Source organism: Dromaius novaehollandiae, chromosome 14 (assembly GCF_036370855.1).
Source record: "Dromaius novaehollandiae isolate bDroNov1 chromosome 14, bDroNov1.hap1, whole genome shotgun sequence".
Classification (NCBI taxonomy): Eukaryota; Metazoa; Chordata; class Aves; order Casuariiformes; family Dromaiidae; genus Dromaius; species Dromaius novaehollandiae.
Genome location: NC_088111.1, coordinates 9,878,103 through 9,899,275, shown reverse-complemented (window position 1 = coordinate 9,899,275; position 21,173 = coordinate 9,878,103). Strand labels below are relative to the sequence as shown.

General features: G+C 41.9%; 2 protein-coding genes across 7 annotated transcripts in view; one reads left to right on the top strand and one right to left on the bottom strand.

Annotated features, from left to right (window-relative positions):
• The window catches only part of LOC112990395 (acyl-coenzyme A synthetase ACSM4, mitochondrial-like), an 87,122-nt gene that overhangs the window by 44,518 nt on the left and 21,431 nt on the right, over positions 1-21,173 (top strand). For 2 of the 3 annotated variants that reach the window (XM_064520304.1, XM_064520303.1), the window contains 3 exons: positions 15,687-15,843; positions 19,168-19,291; positions 19,620-19,814. The gene's annotated coding sequence lies outside the window, so the exon portion shown is untranslated. Of the gene's footprint in view, positions 1-2,314; positions 2,440-15,686; positions 15,844-19,167; positions 19,292-19,619; positions 19,815-21,173 lie in introns of those variants that run through there. The other variant, XM_026112067.2, reaches the window with a different exon arrangement.
• PDILT (protein disulfide isomerase like, testis expressed) overlaps positions 1-21,173 on the bottom strand; it is a 35,656-nt gene that overhangs the window by 7,306 nt on the left and 7,177 nt on the right. For 3 of the 4 annotated variants that reach the window (XR_010391608.1, XM_064520305.1, XM_026112076.2), the window contains exons 2-10: positions 15,991-16,188; positions 12,851-12,984; positions 10,559-10,696; positions 9,718-9,828; positions 8,139-8,264; positions 6,989-7,186; positions 5,582-5,702; positions 4,481-4,662; positions 516-605 (exon numbers count right to left, since the gene is read on the bottom strand). Coding sequence is in view for 3 of the 4 variants with exons in the window: in XM_064520305.1 (XP_064376375.1) it covers positions 516-605; positions 4,481-4,662; positions 5,582-5,702; positions 6,989-7,186; positions 8,139-8,264; positions 9,718-9,828; positions 10,559-10,696; positions 12,851-12,984; positions 15,991-16,188 (1,298 nt within the window). In the remaining variant the exon portion in view is untranslated. Of the gene's footprint in view, positions 1-515; positions 606-700; positions 767-4,480; positions 4,663-5,581; positions 5,703-6,988; positions 7,187-8,138; positions 8,265-9,717; positions 9,829-10,558; positions 10,697-12,850; positions 12,985-15,990; positions 16,189-21,173 lie in introns of those variants that run through there. The other variant, XM_064520306.1, reaches the window with a different exon arrangement.

Sequence of the window (21,173 nt, the reverse complement as noted above, 5' to 3'; positions counted from 1 at the left end):
GAGGACAGCATCTGCCCTCAGTTGTGCCACTGCTTTACGAAGAAGAGAAGCTGCCCTGAACGCAGAGGGATAAAGTGGGCATGGATATTCAAACTGTTCCAACCTTAGCTTAAACCAGTTTAGCTGAGGCTTCCCCCCACCCCAGCTGAAACACTGACAAGGTCTGGCTTATGCTTTTCAAAGCGCAGGCTCCTCTCTGCCAAGCAGTGCTATCAGTGTGCTAGCACAGCGCTCGGGGGAACGTGAGCAGCGGGAGAGGAGCTTTTGTGCGAGGGAAACAAGGACGCGAATGGGAGCGTGCCCGCCAGGCAGTGTGCGGCGGCAGCTCACGTGGTCGTGCCAAGCTGGGCAGCTTGCGACTGGCTAAGAGCTGGTAGGAGCAGTCCAGGCGCGAGCTGCGGCGGAAGCCCATGCTCCAGGGCTGTGCTATACGCCAGCTGGGGCGGATCTCTACAAGGTGTGGACATGCCTTGGATTGCACAGCAGACTGATTGGTGGGTGGATACAACTCCTACCTTCTCTCTTGTTTCTGCTTTTGTCTTGCTTTGTTCTTCTAAGAATTCAGAAAATGCCTTCAAGGTGTGTTCCCCAGCATAAGCCACCACCTGAAAAGAGTTTGAAGATCAAGTTTTAGCTGTCTGCACAAAGTGCCTGAAGTCGCAGCATAATCAGTTGAAGGATCTCAATTCTGTAGATTCACCAAAGTCTAGACGCCTGTGTGCAGCTTAGGCAGCCAGGGCAGCGACGCAGCACGTTCCACGGTTATCTGAAAGTCAAGTGTAAAGAAAAAATAAATATATCACTAAGAAGAAAAGGACTCGTACTAAAAACAGAACCATTATTGTATAACACAAGGCCTGGGTCCTGCCAGCGACTGACCTCAGTGTCTTTTCTATGTATATTGTTAAATATTTGCAAGACATTTTGAGGAGCAGAGTCTTTTAAGGGTCCAGACATAATTTTTATGGAAATTCAAAATCCTGAAAGAGTTTTGAAAACCTCAGTCCAGAAGTACCAGCTGTTTCACAGCTTGAATGTTGAGTCAGAGCAGGAGGAAGATGAACAGTGACATTGATTGTCTTATACTTCACCTTACGTGGGGGGTTTATTGAGGATTTTATTATGGGGATGTTTAAGGGAAAAAGCACTTTGAATTTAGGGCTTTAAAATTCTCTAAATAGTTCTAGCACCATTCTATATTTTAATGATTTTTTTTTTTTAAAATACTTTTGCTCTCTGGAAGTCTGAAAAGGATTTTGCATGAGTCTTTTAACCAACATTTGTGGAAGCTCATGTGAGTGATATTGGGAATTGTGCGCTGTTATCTTAGTAACAAATAAGCAGGTGCCTATTCTCACCTGGGGTAAGCTGACTTACGTCCACTGAGACCAACAGTGCTGTTTTGCTTTACACTAGTTGCTAATATGCCCAAACTGAGTTCAAAGGACTGTAAACAAAACACTGCTATTCTCTGCTGTGTTCTGTAGAAATACACATAGATTTAATTTTTCCCATACAGTGAGATATTTTCTTATAATAAGAAAAAGTGTAGCAGCCTTGAAGTTATTTTTTAGTGCTTGCAGGCTTAAGGTTCTTGACTAAGATCATTATTTGATTCCTCCAGAGGCAATTAATATTCTCAGATGATCGACTCTGATGGCTGGAACTGAAAGTTCCCAGAGCCCAAAGACCTCTAAAGCCAGAGAAGCAGCTGATCCATGTGCTGGTTCCTGAGGAAATTTGTCAACGCTTCCCTCACTTAATACAGAAACTGCATATTTCCTCTTAAATTTGGAGTGGATGAGTTGTTCATCTGCTTTGCAGATGTAACTCCAGTGCTGCCTGGCCACTTCTCCTTGCTCCGCGTAATTCAGCAGATTCGCGCTCTGGTTCCTTCAGCTCTGACTATAACTGCTGCCCAGCAAAGAGCCAGGTGCCAAATGTAATTGTTCCTGGGGAGGAAAAGCAAAGACTTCTTGTCTCACTGAGAGCGCTGATTTTTGCTTTTGACATGGAAAGTTTTCTTTTGTATCAATAGCCATTTAGTTATGTGTTAGAATCAATATGTCTTTATATTGCAACCAAGGATTACTGAACAGAGCGAGAATGAAAAAACAAATGTCAAAAAACGGAGCTGATGCTTTGGAAAACTGGGCACATGCTTAAATGCCCAACTGTAGATCCGTGTCACTGAGCCCATCTAGCTGCATGTAATTCCAGTACTAACCCCAAGTGGCTCCTGGTTTGAAAGTGCTGTCATGTATCTAGTTTTGCACCCACTGAAAATAAGAGTGTGACTTGTCTTTAACTTCAGGAGAAGCTGAATCCATTCTTGAACAGACCAAAGAGTGACTGTCCACTAGAAAGAAGGCAGCTCATATCCTGGAGACCTAGCAGATACTTCTGTCTGGAGGAAGGTAGTATCCAGTATCGCATCAGGTGAGAGTGCCTTGTGGGGACTATGGAGTAATGTGTTCTGCATGTGGCTCTGCCTTTAATGAGATATAAGGGCAGGCTGTGGTGGCCAGAGACCATGATGTCCCAGTTCTAGAAAACAGGTCTCTGTCGTCTTCTTAGCAACTTTTCCATCGGTTGATCAGGAGCAGGTTCAGAGATGTTTACATGCATTTGATGTGCTTTTTTGAGAGAATTTAGATCATGAGGCCCTTTAGAGTCTTCTGGCAATTATTTCATCATTAAAGTTCCCACTGCTTCTGCCCTAGCGTTGAATGCGTCCTTAGGCCTTTACAAATAGGAAGGATCAGTAGAGATTATTGGAAAGCTCATGTGTTTGTGTTTCCAGCACCAGCAAAGTACAGAGGGCTAGAGAAGGTGCCTGTGTGAAATCAAGATTACATCAGGTGTTGTTATCGGACTGTATATATTTCTTGTTCTTTTTCTTTCTTCGGAACATACCAGTGTAACTCCTTGGCTCCAAGCCGCTTCTGGCCTTCTCTTCATGGCCAGAATAAGGGAGTAGGGACTCTGATTTTAGAGAAGTGCCTGTACAGTGCAAAGTGCAGTAGAACTCTGACCCTTGGCACGTTCTGATACTACATGTGTATCCTGCGTCCTGACTTTGGGAGGACTTGGTGTCCTTAACTTTGGTTCATTTTTAAAAAGTGTACTGTACAAGAATTCCACATATAGCTGATGACTGGGTAGCAATGACTGAGAGCTCTTACAGTAACTGTGTATTAATGGCCTGAGTATGTCTCTGATCATTTATGGCTGTCTGTGGTAAGTAAAGATTTCTGTGGCCAGCTGTTCACATAGTGCAGCAAGGAAGAAGGCCAGAACACTTGGATCAGCCACCACATCCACCTACAAGACACCCACGCTGGCGCTGAAGTGCCTGGTGTAAAAACAGGCCGTGCAAGGAAGAACTTGAGATTGCAAACACTCTTTAGTTTTGGGGTGTTTATAAGTATAAAATAATCCTTTACTATTTAATGGAAGTTGTTGCTAATTTTTTTGACAAGCTGACATTTATTATGAACATTTAATGGGTCTCCGCACTTCTGCATAAAGCCTAAGCACAGCGTGAGTATGCAGGACTGCAGTTCAATTTGTTGGAAGCTGTGCATGCACATCCAAGAGGAAAATCTCTCCCTAAAAGATTAAATGAGGTAATGGACAAATGTCTTGGAATTTAATTGAAGTTTGGGACTAAGAAGAAAAATGAAAAGCTTAGTAATGTCTTAATTATAAAAATATCTTAGAATTGAATTTTTTTTGGCTTCAGAGATGGTATTTTTTAATCAGATTGTCCATGTAGATGGAGGAATATAACCATCTGTGTAATACTTTTCTGTGTCTCCTTTCAGCAACATTTTCTGAACATGCTGTAACATAGCTGATGCATTAGGTAGCGTACTCTAAAAATGATTAATCTGGCAACAAATTTATTCTATATTGAGGCATTTCTGTGATGTTGGAATGAAATGAAATTACTGGCATAAGTGTATAGGAGAAAGAGAAGGTTCCATAATTTGGTTTCTGTAACAGTTCAGAGGGTATAACCTCTAAAATGCTGGTACCACGCTGTTGTCACAGTCACAGCTGCTCCGGAAACAGTGGACAGAGTAGTTCTGTGAATGGGCTCATGGTTCGAAGCACAAAGACGCTGCAGTGATTAGGAAGATACCTGTAAGTTCACTCTGAGTTAAGACTATTTCTAGAACCCAAGAGGCTGTTTAGAGATTGTTAAACAGATCAGCAGAATGTACTTTCTAAGTCCAAGTTGGTAAACAATAAATGGACTTTTGCTGCAACCTCACTCATAAGAGAAGAAAAGTAAAAGGGTTTATCTTTGGCTCAGGCTCTTGGCAGCAAGGAGTCCAAGGTTGAGTAGATGAGGAATAGTCGTCTTGCTTAAAAGGCTGCTATCTCACATGCTTGCCCGCTGCAACTTGCACGTACACGCATCTCCCTTCCATGTGCAGATGTGCCTCTGCATTCTCCCCCTTCAGCCTCTCACCTGGTAATCGGGCCCCGCTGGAAACAGCCTGAAGAATGGATAGCGATCCAACACGATTGACAGGATGTCATTTGCCGTGACATCTATCTTAGCAATGGTTATGTCTTTGCGACTTTCGTATTCCTCTCCCAGTTTATCCCAGATTGGCAGGAGTTCTGTGCAGTCATAGGACCAAGGGGCATCTGCAATTTAAAAATAGAAGTATGCAGTGCAGCAGAAGAGCATATACTGGTGCAATTACTGGGATCCATTTAGCCCATAAAGTTCACAGGGTTTTAGATTTCAGCTGTGGCCACTCTCTACTTGAAACCATTCAACCTGCATGAGTTTCATGCCCTAACTCACCAATACTCTGATGATAACCAGCTACTTCTGATAGCAGTGCTGCTGTAGCTCTGCTTAGCCTATCATTACGCCAGCAAACACACAGCACTTATCATATGACTTTGCTAGAGACGAGTGCCGGTACAACCCAAATAAAAGTCTCGGAGTTCAGGGGAGTACAGCTAGTTGTCTATATTTATTTTCATGCTGCATATTTTCTATGCTGAAGTAACTAAGGCCCAAGCTACTGCTGCTCTTGGCTGATATGGAATAGGGCAGTGGCTTGTTGCTGGGAAGGGTCAGCAGGAAAATGACTTCCCTTTGCAGACAGAGGAGGAAGAGAAGGAGTTACTTGCTAAACCACAGCTCCTCTTTGGGGTTTAATCCTAGAGTGCTGTAGCCATACAACCACGCTTACTCTGCCTCTGTCCTTGGAAGCAGCCTGACTCATGCTGTACAGCATGTTATAATGTCCAGCATGAAATTCTAATATCACTTCGTATTTCAACATTGAGATTTGATATTATCTTGACAAATATTTACTTAAGGGATCCACTGTTATTCAGTGCAACCTTAAGTCAGCAGAAGCATCACGGTGTTTCCATTGATATAACGCAGGCTTTTCTTTCATGCTTTCATCAGACAGCAAAAATTCATTAAGCTGGGCTTCTGTAAAGTACAAGGTTTAGTTTGGTATGGAAATGCGAGCTTTCTTTTTTCACCTCCCAGTGATCACATTGAAGCGACTTAGTATCTGAATACGGTAAAGACACTTACAAAACATTACAAACACAGTCATGGTCTCGTTGAAGACAATCCTGTTGAAATTCTTCCCGACAAGCACTTTGACAGGCATCTTGTCCCAGTCTTCTGGAATTTCCTCACTGGAGAGATGTAGCTAATCAGAAGCAGAAACACAGCTGTGAAAGTGCAGGGAGCAGTGAGAAACTGTACTCCAGTTCAAGTTAATGTGGGACTGGTTGGATGTTTCTCTAACTAATGTCCATCATTACTGTACATTACTTTTGCTATCTCTATATCTTATCCAGCCTTTCTGTGCTACTCTCTTCTCTCCCTTGAGTGGGAAGCTGGGGTCTGGCACCCCTGGATAGTTGGTAGTCTGGATTACCTATCCCTCTCTTGAATACAGGCATCATAGTAGATGAGCTGAAAATGACTCTGGCACAGGGATGAACTCCTTGTCCTGCATTCTTGTTGTCCAGCATACAAAAGCTGGAGTACTGAAGAGCTTACATGTTGCAGTCTCTCAAAAGAGTGGTGTATCACCCATTAGAAGATGAGTCATACATTGCTGCCTAAATTTCTTCCTTCCCCCTCAAACATAGTCACCACATGGCTCCTACAATGTACATTAAGTTTGCTGGCCACTTCTTTTCTTTTACATTGGCAGTGCAACAGAAGAAAGAGCGCATTCCCCACGGGAGCTTGTTTCAGAGGGGAAGTGTGCCACTCAAACAGCTCTTGTTGGAGAAGAGATGGAGACATCCCCATCTCTTCTCTCCTCCTCCTCTCCCTTGATACCAAAGTCAGGATCTGCTGCTTGGAACTCTTAAACCCTGTCTGCTGTCAGGTTGAGCACCTCATCTCTTCTTGTTATGGAAACTAAAGTAAATCGCCCTGAAAAGCACTGAATAAGCAACACATTTTAATGTATTTTTCACGTGGGTATAGAGGATGACACCTCATTATGACAACAAATGCTGTATTATCAATTGGGAATGATACTCTCTGTTAAAATTCATTCTGTGACAAGGAGCACTAGGAGTCACAAAATTAATTTTAAACTCATTTGCAACAAATGCCAAATCAGTCATGAAACTTCATCTCTCCCAACTGGGGAAGAGGAATATTATCTCCATTATATGATTAGAAAGATTGAGGCACAGAGAAGTTTTAAGCCACTAAAATATGTCAGCTGAAATCAGCTGAAATATTGGGCCATAAATGATTTTCCCGAATTTACATAGGAGGACTGGAGAACTTTGTAGTCGATCTCAGTTGGTCTGTCAACAAGTGAAGGTAAATACATTAGAGCAAGTGTAAATTCATAGGCTGATGATCAGAACAGCACACTGTTTTAGTAATTTAAGGGATGTTTCAGCTTTTCAAATTTGTTATTATTTTAACTGGTGTAAGGGGAGATCTCATTAGTAATGGACGTACCTTTGCTTTTCCGTCTAAGTAGCTCTGACAAAAATGTCTTAAGTTCTCCACAGTCACCTCATCTGCCGGCATTTTGTACTTTGCATCTCTTGTCAAATTTAGGATTCTCACTGCAGGAACATCAGCTTGAGTGATGCGAAAATACTCAAAAACTCGTCCATTCCTTGTTTCATTAGTATCCACCAAGACAAACATTATCTGGTAATAAAGAAGCAGTCAAACATCTGGTTGAGTCCCCTGGCCTCGGTTCAGACATCTTAGAGAAATGGATCATTCTTGAAGTTTGGCAGTGGTTGGGATCGGGCCTTAAATGGGAGGAATTGTGTGGAACCATGTTTTTGGTATCAGCTCAACCAGCAGCTTTGTGGACTTTATGATACTTTGATCCAAGCTCATAACAAACGCTAAAGCAAGCAAAAGGGATGGAGGCTTTCACTCTGTGCTTTCACACTGGTTTGCTATAATCTATTAAATTAATTTTGCTAACACATCTAAATTACCCTGCACAACTCTTACTGCTTGCCATAATAAAACTTAGCAGGACAAAAGAGCTGAAATACTTTAATAGAGATATCTTTACCACTACTAAAGCTGAGTGGTCTATTACGAGATGAATTACCATTCTGCAGCGCTCGGTGTATTCGGAGCAGGAGTAGCACCATAATGGTTGATGATGGAAGCTGAAAGATCTCTGTATATGACTGCCTATAGCTGTTTGCATGTACGAATACACCTGTGTGCTGCAGGCAAAAGGCTGTGCAGACTCCTTGCAGTCCCCTTCAGGTTTTGTAGTTGGTCTCAACGCTTGGTTCAGGCAATGCACTGAGACCCTCCTGGCAGTTCCTGGTGGTGACAGAAATTGCCAGAACCCTGCTAAAAATGTCTTTGATTGGAAATTGCTCCTAGAAAGTCATGTATGCAAAATCAGAAAGAGGTTTACTGGGAGCAGCTAGAACGAGTTTATTCTTTGAAATTTCCAGATCATTTGCTAAAGACCGAAGCTGAAAATTAGTTTTTCCAACTATTTTGAAGTGGTTTGGTAGACTTAGACAGACTGACAGCAGTGTGTTTTTACCAACAGCACTGGTGAGTGTTTTCAGCTGATCTTTTGGCAGTTGGTATTTGCAAAGCAGGGTTCAGCGTTACAAACCTTTCCTCTAAATTCCGCAGCAGCAGACTTGTAATTTTCATAAGTCGCGTTGAATGTCTGCGAGCTCTTTGGGGTGAACAGCAGGATGTGGCTTTCAACAGGGACATCAAAAATCTTCACAGATGTCTGAGAAACAAAAGATGCAACATCTGTTCTACTCTTTGTAAGCAGAACAGTGAATCAGATGCTCAGAGTATCAGTGTCATTCAGTTCTGGTATAGCAAATTTTACTTTTCAAGACTCAGATAGTTCCCAATCATTTCCATAACCCTTAGATTCTTTTTCATTGTTTTAAAGAAAATAAAGTGAGAAGAATCAGCAGCTGCTGAGTGTTTGCTCTGTTCCAGGAAAAATCTCATCATTATTCATAGATTTTGCAGTCAGAAGGGACTAGTCTGTTCTAGTCTGACCTCCTGTGAAACACATGCTGAAGAATTAATACTAAAGATGTGCTGAAAGTAGAAGGCGGTATTACCCAGGGAGGCCCAGCTGCAGCAGCTAGAGCTGGTAGGAGCACTTGCTTCACTACTTCTGGGTGGCATCAGCAGCTTACGTCTCCTTCCCTGCACAAAGAGCTGTCCTTTTTGTCATCCCCCTCCATGATCAGAGGCTATGGGGAAGTAGCAAGTAGCTACTTCCACGTTTTTCCTCTTCTAGCTGTATTAGCAACTGTTACTGCCAGTTTCTTCCTTCCTCGTCTTGGCCCAAGGACTGGGTTGCTGCGTGGGAGTGGAAGAGTTGGAGCCAGGGTAGGGACTGACCTTCCAGCCCCCTTATCCCACACAATTTCTGCAGAAGCAGCATGAGCCTTTGTGTTGGTTCTGCATGTTCAAGCCACGTTCGCTGCTTGACCAGCCATTCCCTGTCTCCTCCAAGAAACAGCATCTTGCAGAGACAAGCATTCCCTGCTCTGGCTTTGCCAACAGCTGCCTGTTGGGTTCTGCTGATGTTTCTAGATTTGTGTATGGTTGGCCTGGTTGAACAAAAAAATTCTCAAACGCTAAGGAGCAGGTTAGCCAGGCTTAATCTTGGCTCCAGCTGTTTTGTATTCAGCTACTTTGAAAAATTGGTAGGTTTAAAGCCCCGTAAACATTTGCTGAGCAGTGCAAGTGGCCATGTAGCTGTTGGAACTGGGTCTATTTCTTTCATTTCCTGTGCTCCTCTGCTGCTGGGGTCATCGCTCTAAGGCAGTGCAAGATAACAGCTGTTAGGACAAGCAGGAGACCCAAGCGCCCTCTCCCTCCCCAAATTCTTCTGTGGAGGTTTTACATTTGGGTATTTTTTTCCCCCCATTCCTTCCCCCCCGCCTTTCCTTCCTTCCTTTCTGTAATATGTTGTAGAGGTACTACAGCTGAAAGTTTGTAGCAAATGGGAAATAATGTGTTTGTGTTAATCAAATCCCCCTTCTGCTCCCGGCCCTGACTTGCCAAGGTGTATATGCAGTACTGTCACATACTGCCTCTAGCAGTCTGGTAGCCTACGCACAAGAAATAAAGGGGGATTTCTCATAGACTCATCTGCGAAACGTTACTGGCCTTCTTTCTCTTCGGCTTTTGCTAATAGAATGAAATAACTGTACCTCAAGATTATATTCAGTGACCAAATCCAAGGTAAAGGTTTTGATTAATCCTGTTAGATCCAGTTTGTTTTGGCTGCCGTCTTCAAGCACTTCATTATGCACAGGCTTTCCCTTGGATAAATAGTAAAGTTTTGTAAGGTTGTTGGCTTTATCAACTGCAGGAGCAAACATAAAGTCTTTACTCTAACATGTTGTTATTCTCCACTTTGCTTTTTTATGATCCTCAGTAACTGAAATTATGTATCTTGTAAAATAAATGTCACAGCTAAGTTACAGAACAAGATTATAGCTAAAATTCAAGATACAGCTGACTTGATTTGCTGGGTAATCTTAACATCCTGAAAAATCTTTTCTATATCTGGACACACTATCTGTGACATATGAATCTTCAACTCAGGATGTCCTTGGTCTGACTACTTCGTAGCCTAAATATTGGCGCTACTTCTGTGTGTTTTTATTTCTTATTGTTGGGCCCTTCTTCTGATGTGACCTGGAAGAAAAGAAGATTCCTGACCTAAAACAGGCACGAAGGAAAAGAGGTGAAAATCTGCAAAACTGCCTGAACCTAGTAGCACCTATAGATAATTGGTTGGTTATAAAATCAAGCTGTTTTATCCAGGTCCCTAAATATAAATTGGGAACCTGAATGTGGGCAGCCAGATCTGAAAGTATCAGTTGTCCCAAGGTTGTTTTTTGCCTCCTCTTGTCTGCAAATACAATGTTTGTTATGCTAAACTATGTGAATTTCCTCTAGGAAATTATTTAACCTGAAAAATTCCCCAGCAGCCTCAAGCTGCCGTTGCAGTTTGTCACACCTTGCCCGCGGGGCTGGTGCTCCTACCTTCTTGAACACCACAAGAGTGCTCTTTTGGATGCCGTAGTTAGCACAGACCTCCTCGCTGGTGGTCATCCCAAAAGGCATCTCCGGCACGTCTCTTGCTGTCTCACAGAAAACGTCCACGCTGTCGTTGTGAAGTTCCTAGTCCCAGAAACAGTGTTTTATAAAGACCAGCGTCCTTCGTCCTGCTAGGATGTGAGGGAGTGAGAGCCACAGTGAGGTGGGCCCCTAAAGGCTTGCAAGGTACAGAGCAGAGGGTAAAACGTGTGTAGTTTGCCGTGATTGCCTTCAAGGGGAGATCTTCAGCACAGAGGAGGTCAGGGGGAAAGCTGTGACAGCCCTACTGTGTTCTCCTTTCCAGCTGGTATCTGCTGGGCTCCGTGAAGGCAGCTGCAGCTGGGGAAGGATCACGCCAGCAGCTGCTCCCTGCTGCAGCCGGTCGGCACAGGAGCGAGCCGTCCACCCCGACGGGCTGCGACGGATGAGAGAGGGGCTCTGCTTGCAAGGGCACCTGACTGATGCGTGTAGCGCTCTGACTGAGTGCTCTCCAAGGCACGGACCTCCGCTCCTACATCTGTCAAATGTTCACTCTGCTGTCCACCCTCAAACTAAATAAGCATGATGAAAGGCAACAGCTCTTCCAGATTTGATTTAATCAGACAATTATTTCGTGCTAGATGAAAAGTAATTTATATGCTGAGACCTCCCAAAACATTCTGGCACTTGCTTTTGTGAGCAGACTGTGACTAATAGGAGGCCAAATCCAAGCTTGTATTTACTTGGACAGTATTTTGTTGGTTTCTACCCATTGCATTTCTGGCGTGCCCTAGCTCATGCTGATGGTCATCTATTGTCACTTCAGCCTCCAGATGAAAGCAGAATCCAGTCAGACACATCTGCAGGCGCTATCTGCTGTCAGCTTGGTTCGGGGAGCTCTCCAACATCACTGTCATACCGAGGGCTTCACAGTCTGGCCCAGGACTGGGAAACAAATGGCTGCAGGCAGACTGCTGCGAAACAGCGTTCTAGGCACTCTGAGCATTTTCCCCATTTGTCCTATCATGCTGCACGTGTTCACCAACTCTGTTACTCTGGAGCAATTTGGTAATGAATCCTGTTTTCCTCATCCATAAAACTTGGACTATCTGCTGTAGCCAGGGTATTTGGGATCTTATCAGTTTGGATACAAGCCAGACACTGTGATGGTAGCTGGGCAGAAAGGTAACAGATTCCTCAGTGAGGAAAAAACATTGATAGAGCATTTCAGATTTTAAAGGTTTCGAGGACTGAAAAAGCAGAAAAAATTATTTCTGTATTACAGGCTTCTGAGTGCCTGCCATGACAGCTTGTATTTACTCTGTGCAGCTTGACTATTGTTCTATATCATTCAGCCCCAAATCCCGAGAACCTTATTCTGCTCTGGAAATTAGTGGGAGTTTGCTTGAGAAAGAACTGCATGAGTTGGATCATATACAATATATTATTTTTATGATTTCCTATCCATGCTGATTTTTTAGCTGGCAAGAGCTAAAAAACACAGTTTGCATGATATTTATGAAACTCTGTTCCAACCCCCCTCAGTTTCACTGAAGCTGTTTAAATCATCAAATGAAAAGATGAAGAAAAGGCTCTCTTAGCATATTAGACAATATTTACTGCTTTTTTATGGAGCTAAGCAGGAAGGTACCATTTCTTCACCAGAACAGCCTTGTTCATGTCTACGATTTTATACTGTCTTTGAATAGAAATCAGCTAACCTAGATTTTGAGGTCAGTTAGTACTCTGGGCAGGGATTACAACATTTTGTCTCTGGAGAGGGTGTTTGTCACAGCAGCAATGAGCTAAGTCTCTCGAAAGGAAAGGATGGAATAAAATAAGGGTAGGCAAGTCTATCGGTCTGCCCTGTTCCCACCAGCTACCAAATTTGGGATGATTTAGCAGGAGCCTTTTCTGCGAGGACACAGGAGAGTCTGCAGTGGCCAGGGCTCTGAAAACACTGCTGTGGCATCATGCTCTCAGAAGCTGCTGACAAGATGGTAGGTCTCTGTGCCTGGGTACCTATTTGTGAAAAACGCGGCCGAGTGAGATGTTCTCACCTCTGCCTGGGCTGCTTATCTGTGAGTACAGAGATGTAGATAGAAATAATTAAATATAACAAAATGCAGAGAAAACCGATGGCCTAATTTTTCAGGCTAATTCTAGGTCTTTGGCATGTCTGGGGTTTGGTGACAGTGGCAAACAGTATATCCCAAATTCAGAAATCAGACCAGCCTTTTGAGTTTTCCAGTGAATTACCTTAAAAAAACCAATCACTGCCAAATCTTCAGCATTTATCATGGCTTCAGCCTGAGCAGTAGAGTTAATTAACACCGTGCTAGGTCCTGTTCTTCTCTTCACCCATGTAATAAAAGCGGAGGCCTCTCTGACTCCTTTGGAAGGAGAAAGGGGTTAAATGACCATCAGAATGACATACAGATTTCTGAGCAATCAAGGCAGAAGCAGTGGAAGTGTGGAAGGATGCTGGGTGCAGACAGGCTTGGACTCCTGAGGGCAGAGGTCTGAGTTAATTCAAGGTGGGCTTGGGCATCCAAATTCACACTCAGGTGCTAGCCACCATCTAGTCACCATTCTTCGGACTCTAGAAAATCACTGATGGATCAGCACTGTGCTTTTGGGGACCTTTACAAATTACTGTATTTTTAATTAACTTCTTAATCACAGGTGGAAAATAGAAATGAGGAAATTTGGACAAGTAGAAAACCAGTTTTGTAAGATTTCACGTGTCCCACAAGTGAATCAAAGGCACAGTAAGGTATAAAGCGCTATTGACCTGAGGTTTAATCCAAAATGACTTCAAACCAATTGCAGAGTCTATTGACCTGTCTATTCAATTAAATTAGGTGTCAAAATTGTTCCTTTGCTGCTGCAGAAGGGATCTGATAGGTACAGAGACATGTTAAAATTCCTGTGTGGTGTTGTAGCTTCACTGTTTAGTTTAGACATGAGAACTGAAGCTGAAAACTGTCAAAGTTGTCCTTTAGTTCTTGATTGTTCCATCTTTTGGGCCCAAAATTACAGCTGTCAGTTCTACTGAGTTTACAGTTAGTCTGTTGTATTTGGTAGATTTTCTTCAAGCTTTCAGGAGTTTTAGGACTTTTGAGTTTCTTTAAAATACATAGTTTATAGCTATGATGTTTTCAGAGGAACTGGAGCCATGAATTGAGGCTCAGTTGAAAATCACAGCCTTAAAGTAGCCCTTTCATTTCTGTGAGTATGACATCCTTGTTGAAGTAGAGCAGGAGTCCAGCAAAGGGTTAAGAAAATTTTATATGAAGAAGAAAATGTATACCTGTATGCTGTGCAGTGTTAGAGTCAAGAGGTACAGCACAAGTGGGTTTTCAAAGATGCAAGTCCTGGTACTGTGCAATTTAGCAATATGACAAGATCAAGATTGAGTCAGACCAATTCATTTTACTGCCATCAAGTCATTTTGCAGCAGCCTTCACTGCAACTGGTTCAAAATACTACTTTTTTTTAAGGCCAAGTAGGCAGGCAACCACACAGGAGTGTATAGGCTGCAGAGTAAAGCACAGAGCAGTATCTAGTGGCCAAACAGTGTTTGACTTCCGCTGTCTAAATGGAGAATCGAGCTCTGGCAACTTATAACATCAGCTGTAAAACCCTTCAGCACATATTTCATTTGGTTAATCTTTCTGTTGGCTTGCTTTAAACAGCTTGTAGTTAAGTTTCTTCGGGCCAAATTCTGGCCTTGGAGCTGTAAACGGTGATTTTACAAAGCCTGAAATTTGGCATTGATGTTAAGTGCACTGTCAGGTCCACTGTCACCGTTCAGAAAGCTCCATCAAATGTTTGAGTGGATTTCTTAATTTAAGCAATGTCTAGAGTTTCTTTTGTATCGCTATTTATAGGTTTTGTATAATAACTCACTCTGCGGTGGCTGTGCATTTTCAGTTGCCAAGTCTGGCTGGTTTAAAAATTGTACCTGATAGGTGAAATTTTACTAGTTGTTGTACATAATCATTTACCAGTCAACAGAAAACACTGAAGCCATTATTTGTAGTACATGTGTTCTGAGCAGTTAGTACCGTCTTGGGCAAATCATAGAACAGAAAACAGTTTCTTAACTTCTTGCTCCTTGTTAATGGGTGACCTTAAATAACAGCTGTCTGCTGAAATATGACTGTGTGCACGCTGTGTTGTGGTACTCTGTAGTCACTGTTTCTCGAAAGCCTATCTGTCAAGTTCACCAGTTTAAAAGATGTTCTCTTGTCAACCCTGTAGGTTTAATCAGAGGCTCGAGTTGGGTGCTTTCCTTCTCATGTGTCAGCCCTCCTATTAAACAGTCAGCGGGGCAAATCGTGCCTTCAGTGGCATTTGCGCAGCAGCTGTTGTTTGCATAAATCTAGATGGGACCTTGGTAAGAAATTCAATAGCTGATATACAAGAAGCAAGTTACTGAAACACTTCAGATCAGCTTTCAGCAGCAGCAGCCACAGGGAGCTCAACAGTTAGAAAAATCAGACCGCTCTTTGTTGTGTACAGGCTCAGGAGGCAAACTTTAGGTTCCTCTCCTGGGGGGGGGGGGGGGGGGGGTGTTGTATGAAACTTGTGACCCAGCTCTGTGCAGATTCCATGGACAGACACTTGGCCAAGGCATGCATTTCTGGTCAACTCTGTACGTACAAAGTTCCTCATTTTAGAGGAAAAAAAAATTACTTGTACACATTTTCAATGAGAGAAAAGCTCTAATAAGGTCTGGATTTCCCAGGATTGTTCAAGTCAGTCATATTCCAATATTGTGGTCTTTGCTTAATAATTTTAAATAGAAAAAAAAAGAAATAATTTTATTGTTTTTTTTTCTTCTGAAACATATGTGAGCTCCCTCTGATGGCTAATTGCAAAATTCTTTTCTTTGGTTTAGAAGTGTAACCTGTATACTAAGGAACCTAATGTATTCTAAATTCATTGCTAAAATACATAGAGTATTGCTCCAGTCTACTTCTGCAGGCACACTCTCCATGGAAATTGCAGTGAACTAGTAAAAGTGCAAAATGAGCAGGTTTGGGACCAAATTCTCCTTTGACGTAACTTTTATTCATGTTTATTGTAGTAAACGGGAATAAGTCATCTTGTTGGAGTAATTATCTGTACTCGGTGGAATTATACCAACAATGAATTTGGAAGACCGTGTGGATTACACAGAGAACCGTATTCAGCTATAAGCCTGGGAGGTGAATTCAAATCCAAGTTCTTGTATGGATACAGAGGTAACTGTACATTTAATATCGTGGGTAAAATCAGTTTGGTAACTTGCATATTCTTTACCTGAGCATTTACGTGTTGCCTGCACAGCAGTATAAAAGATTAGTACTCCCTGTAATTATACATCCTCATCGGTGCAAAAGACGGTTTACCTTTGCAGTCAATGGGGTCTTTCCTGCTGCCATCCACAAAAAACTTCACAGTAGGAAACTGCTGGATATTAAATTCTTTTCTCAAATCATGTTGGTCTGTGACATCAATTTTGCCAAATTGGATTCTTGGAGCTTCTTTTTCAAGCTGTCGGGCAGCCTCAGCAAATTCTTTGGACAAATTCTGAGATAAAGAAACATCTGAAAGGCGTCAACCAAGAGAGAATGGGTTACACAGTCTGCAGTGTGGAGCTTGCTAGAGGAAATTGTTGTGTCAGATAATAGCTGGAAGCGATGAATAAGTTTGTTTATGACTCTGAAATAATTGAGAAACTATCTTTACTTTTTACTTCTTTCCGTTGGTTCTGATGATTCACCATTCCACGTATGCTTGGAGTGGTCACAGTGAGCAGCCAATAGTACTGGTTATTAGTTAGAATCGTCTTTAGACTATGCTGTTAGAATAGTCTTTTGTGGGGAAAAATCACATAGGGTTAAAAAAATAATTTGACTAACTGAATATGCGCATGAGTCATACCTCATGGTTGGGTATGAGTTTAAAAAGGGAGTCCAAGGGTAGAGTTAGATATTTTCATGTTGAGACTCTTTGATAAGATACCTGATTCTTTAACGCACTTCACTGGAACAAACTTTTGTAATGCAGGAACTACTTTTGCCAGATAAGATATGGAGGAGAGAAGAAGAGAGAATAAAAGAAAACTTTTAGAGTCTTTTAGAGACTGGCTGTAGATCTGAAAGAACGGATATCTCTGTCTGCTGTGCGCCAGCCCATCCTCAAGCTTAGATAGCAGTTGTGTGTTTGCAGAAAGGAGAAGGCATGTTTGCATCTGGGCTCTGTGATTGTAAGCTGTAGTCTCATGAAGGAAGGCAAGAGAAGGAAACTAGGTGTACATTGCTGCTCCTTATTCAAAGGTAAATAAGAGGAAAAGGCCTGGAGCTTTACAATTTTGCAACTTGGGTTGAAAAGAAAATTAATATAACTTTCTCTTGATAAAATTGAGATGCCCTATCTGTTAATTTTGCTTTATTATAAAGAGCAAAAGCTTTTTTTAGACCCTGTACAGAAACTTTTTAGTTTCATCAATGTACTCTTCAAATAACATATGAAAAACATCCAGTTAGTCTGTTTCATACATATATATATGAGCTTATGTGTGAGATATAGATATATATACATACACATGCATACGCACACATATATATATATATGTTCCAAATCATAAATCTAACAAAGTAACTATCTTTTGTTCTTTCACGGAATTACAACAAAAGCATTTCTCTATAGCCTGCCTGGTTAAGACATTGCCCTACATAACTGTAACCAACAAGCAAATGATCATTTCTATACAAGCTCTAGTAAATGAATGAAAGATAAAACCTCTCATCTAACTCGGTGATCAGTCACATTTCTTGCATTATTCATCATCAGTCTCACTCTGAATCCCAGCCATCAATCATTTCCTTCCACCCAACTGCTACAGTGAGGGGTATCAAAAGTAGCATTAAATAATGTTATTTTTTCAAAATATTAACCTGATAGACCCTTCCAGATTCTTACACATATAAGCGTGTCTTGGCTCAGAGCTGTTATGAACCCAAGTGCTGGAACAGCTGCTCCAGCTGTCAATATGCCAAATGGGATCCTTACTAGTAGAACAAAAGTTAGCCTCTCTTCAGGGGGCACTCAACTACCATGGTGACGAATAGAAGGTGATACTTTATTTAAAGTAAATGAGGCTTAAGGCATCAGTCTAAAGCAATTGTGTTCTAATTGCTTGTAAAATTCCTGTTTCATCCAATAAATGTATTTTGATTTTACAGAGAGATTTTCTGATAGATTTTTATCCTAATTTCAATTTCCTTTTTCCTAATTATAAAAATGATCTTTACCAACCTTTTCCCCAAGTCTGTAATGTGTTATCTCTCATCACTAAAGAGTGTCAGTGGTATCTCAGTCCAGGTGGAGTTTGGTAGATGTAACTACAGAAAAGCAGGCTATCTAATAGAAGTTCTGGCCTGTCAACATCAGAAACCATATAAAAACCTTGCTATTTCTGTGGAGCAGTGTCGAGCCTTTATGGAATATTTTTGCTTAAAATGGGTGTAAAGATACGTGGGCTTTTTAATGGCATAGGATGTGGTGAGCGAGCATGGACTTGCTATGCCCTTTAAGAATGCTGATAATAACTGTATGAATACTGCATGTGACAGAGTCAGCCTAGAACAGTTAGACTGAGGTATTCGGCTTTCCACTTAGAGGGATATATTGGCCTGAGCAGACTGCTGTTGGAATAACGAGCAAGAAGCCAATTAGAGACCAGCACCTTCTAGCTAGTTCCAAGGCAATGGTTTACACCAGAGGCAATTTCAATATAAGACTTTTTCTCTGGTAACCTGAGGTTGCACAGCTGTTTTACCACAGCTGGGAGCTCAGATGCTTACTTCACAGTGAAGTGGGACTCTCTTGGGAAGGAGCCATATAATGGTTGGTTAAGTCCAGACAGAAGCAAGCCCTTCAGGACTGTCTGAAGATACTTGGAGGCTTCCCAGATATACAGAGAATAACAGACTTTATGGATGTTAGACATATATGTTGATTGTCTGGTATTCTTAAGATCCATTTTCCTCTGAAATATTTTAAATCCAAATAAATAGTTTGTTTTAAGAACGATCTCTCATCACTGAATATCCTGAAGAGGCAGAGTTGCAGGTACAAAGCATAATTTGTCTGTTTAGATATTCAGAGTTAGCATTTGTGGACTCCAGCCCAGCTCCTGGTTTGAAGCTGGGAGAAGTGGATGCCTCCATCCCCTGAAAGGTAATGACTGCCCTCGGAGACCAGGAGAAATCCGAGCACCATTAATCTGATAACTGTGAAATGGAGAAGTTCAGGAAGCCAACAACCTTCTTCATCAGACAGATAAAGACTGTTTCCTTGACTACCCACAAAGCATGTGGAAGCATCTGTCATGCCCCTTCCCCCACTTTCCTGAGTGATTAGACTCCTCTTCAGCTTTCCTTCATTTCCTTTTTATTCCACTCATTCTCTGCTTGCCTGCCAGGTGCTTTATTTTTCAAGTCACTTCAGTGTCGCAGGAAATCATCACTCCTTTTATTAGGAGCTTTTTCTTGAGTTTTGTTTCACTTCCCCTGTTTTAGATCTTCTTGACGCTGATCACTTTGGGCCTGGGGGCAAGGAAGCGGCTGCCAAGGCTAACCCAGCATTGCAGGCTCACGCTTGAAGAGCAGGGCACCCACCGGCAGAGTACAAGGACAGGCGCAGGTGAGACCTGATGGAGTGAGCAGCAAGGTCACCAGGGCAGACATGCCTGGGCGGTGGGACACCTACACACAGACCCCCTCCTTCGTATACAGGTGTGCTGTGCCACAGCTGGCAGAAGTGAGAGGCCCTCAAAATGCTGTCAGCTTAGTAATGATATTTGATAACAGGAAAATGTCTTCATTTTCAGTAGTTTTATTTTACTTATAAATAAATAGAGGATAATTTAAGGCATTATTAGTTCTTTTTTTTCCTTTTTCCTAGATAGTGTTTTTGACCTCCTGTGTCTTGCAAGCATCATTAAATTCACTCTCACACTGTGTCATTGCAGTTTTGTGAGGTGTCCTTTTCAAACCAGACACGAACCTCCCAAGGAGCATTTTGTCAGCAAATGGAAAGAGTTTGAGCATGGGCACAGAAGATACAGAAAATAAATTATCCAGCCTCTGAGAACAACTCAAGCCCCTTGGCTCAGATGTGGGAAGAAGAATAAAGAGCCGTGGAACTACGGGAGTTAAAAGCACCTGTGAGTATTGTCTTGAATTTTCGCTGTTTTTTTTTCCTTTTTGATAAAAATTGATTTGCAACCAGTCACTTTTTTAAAAACTTGGCGGGGGGGAGGAGGGTCCTGCCTCAAGCACCATTTTATAGCCACAGACAGAGTACTGGCATATTGTCTTTGTAAGGGGAAGCCCCACACTGAAGAATTATGGTTGTGTTTTTCAGCATCTCCCTTGATTTCTAAAGTTTCTCTTATTTTAGGCACTGCTGTATGAACACCTCCCTCTAATGATCGTGTAGAGCAAATCTTAGATACACCCTCATTCCCCGAAGGAGAGATGGGGTGGGAGGGTTGCCACATTTTCTATTTCCTGATGTATGAGAAAGCTTGCATAGCTGAGGATTTAAACGCCCTTTTTATAGTCTATCTGTCTCATATGTCAGCAACTTCAGTTTCGTCAGTTTTGTTTTCCATGGACAACCAGAGAACTTGATTAATGTGAAATCACATACACATTCAAAGCAAAGCCTGATGAACTGAAAGAAAATACATATTTTTAATCAAACTGTCAAAAAGAGTAGTTTTTATAGCTCAGACTCCTAGTATTCTTGTTCTAGGCAATGTAAAGCATTGTGTGAGAAACAAGCCCTGCTGCTCTGAAGAAGTTGGAGCACGACTGCACAGGGATCAAGATCAAGGGGGTATCGTCAAACATCATCACCTCTACCTTAGAAATGGAGTCAGAGTCATAGTGTATTTTGTTTAAAGCTGCATTGAATAGATGTGGTAAAAGTGGGAAGAGAATCAGAAATCTTATACTTTGGGAGACTATTTCTCTTGAACTCATTAATAACCTGCATAAGCCACTGCTGTTTTTTTCATAGCGCAACTTACTGAACTAAAATATATTGAAATGTGGGCAGAGGTGATTTTTGCTAATACATAAATGTGTTTAACAGCCCTAAAGCATTCTTCAAGTGCATGTACGTGAAAGTATGACAAGTTAGTTAATTGCTGTTGGCCTCCAATTTCATTCTGCAGTCTATATTGATGGCCTAGTGATTGCTGAAAGCATTGTGAGTCTGCCTGTTGTCATGCTAAATACCGATTTCCTAGCTGTTAGTTTCTGGCATGGTCAGGGAATAATTTCAGCAGTCCCACTTTTCATCTTTCATGCGTAGGCTGCTTTTACAGTTTCTCTACAGATATATAATTTTCTCTGTAGAAGACTCTTGAGAGGAAGGACGGTTTTTTGTTTAACGTATTAGAGTAGAATTCAGAAAAGCAGGATGTTAATCTTGCTTCAGTTGCAAACTTTCTTGTGTGACCTTGAGTGAGTTCCCATTCTCTTTCCCAGTGCCGAATACAGCCCATAATCTCCTG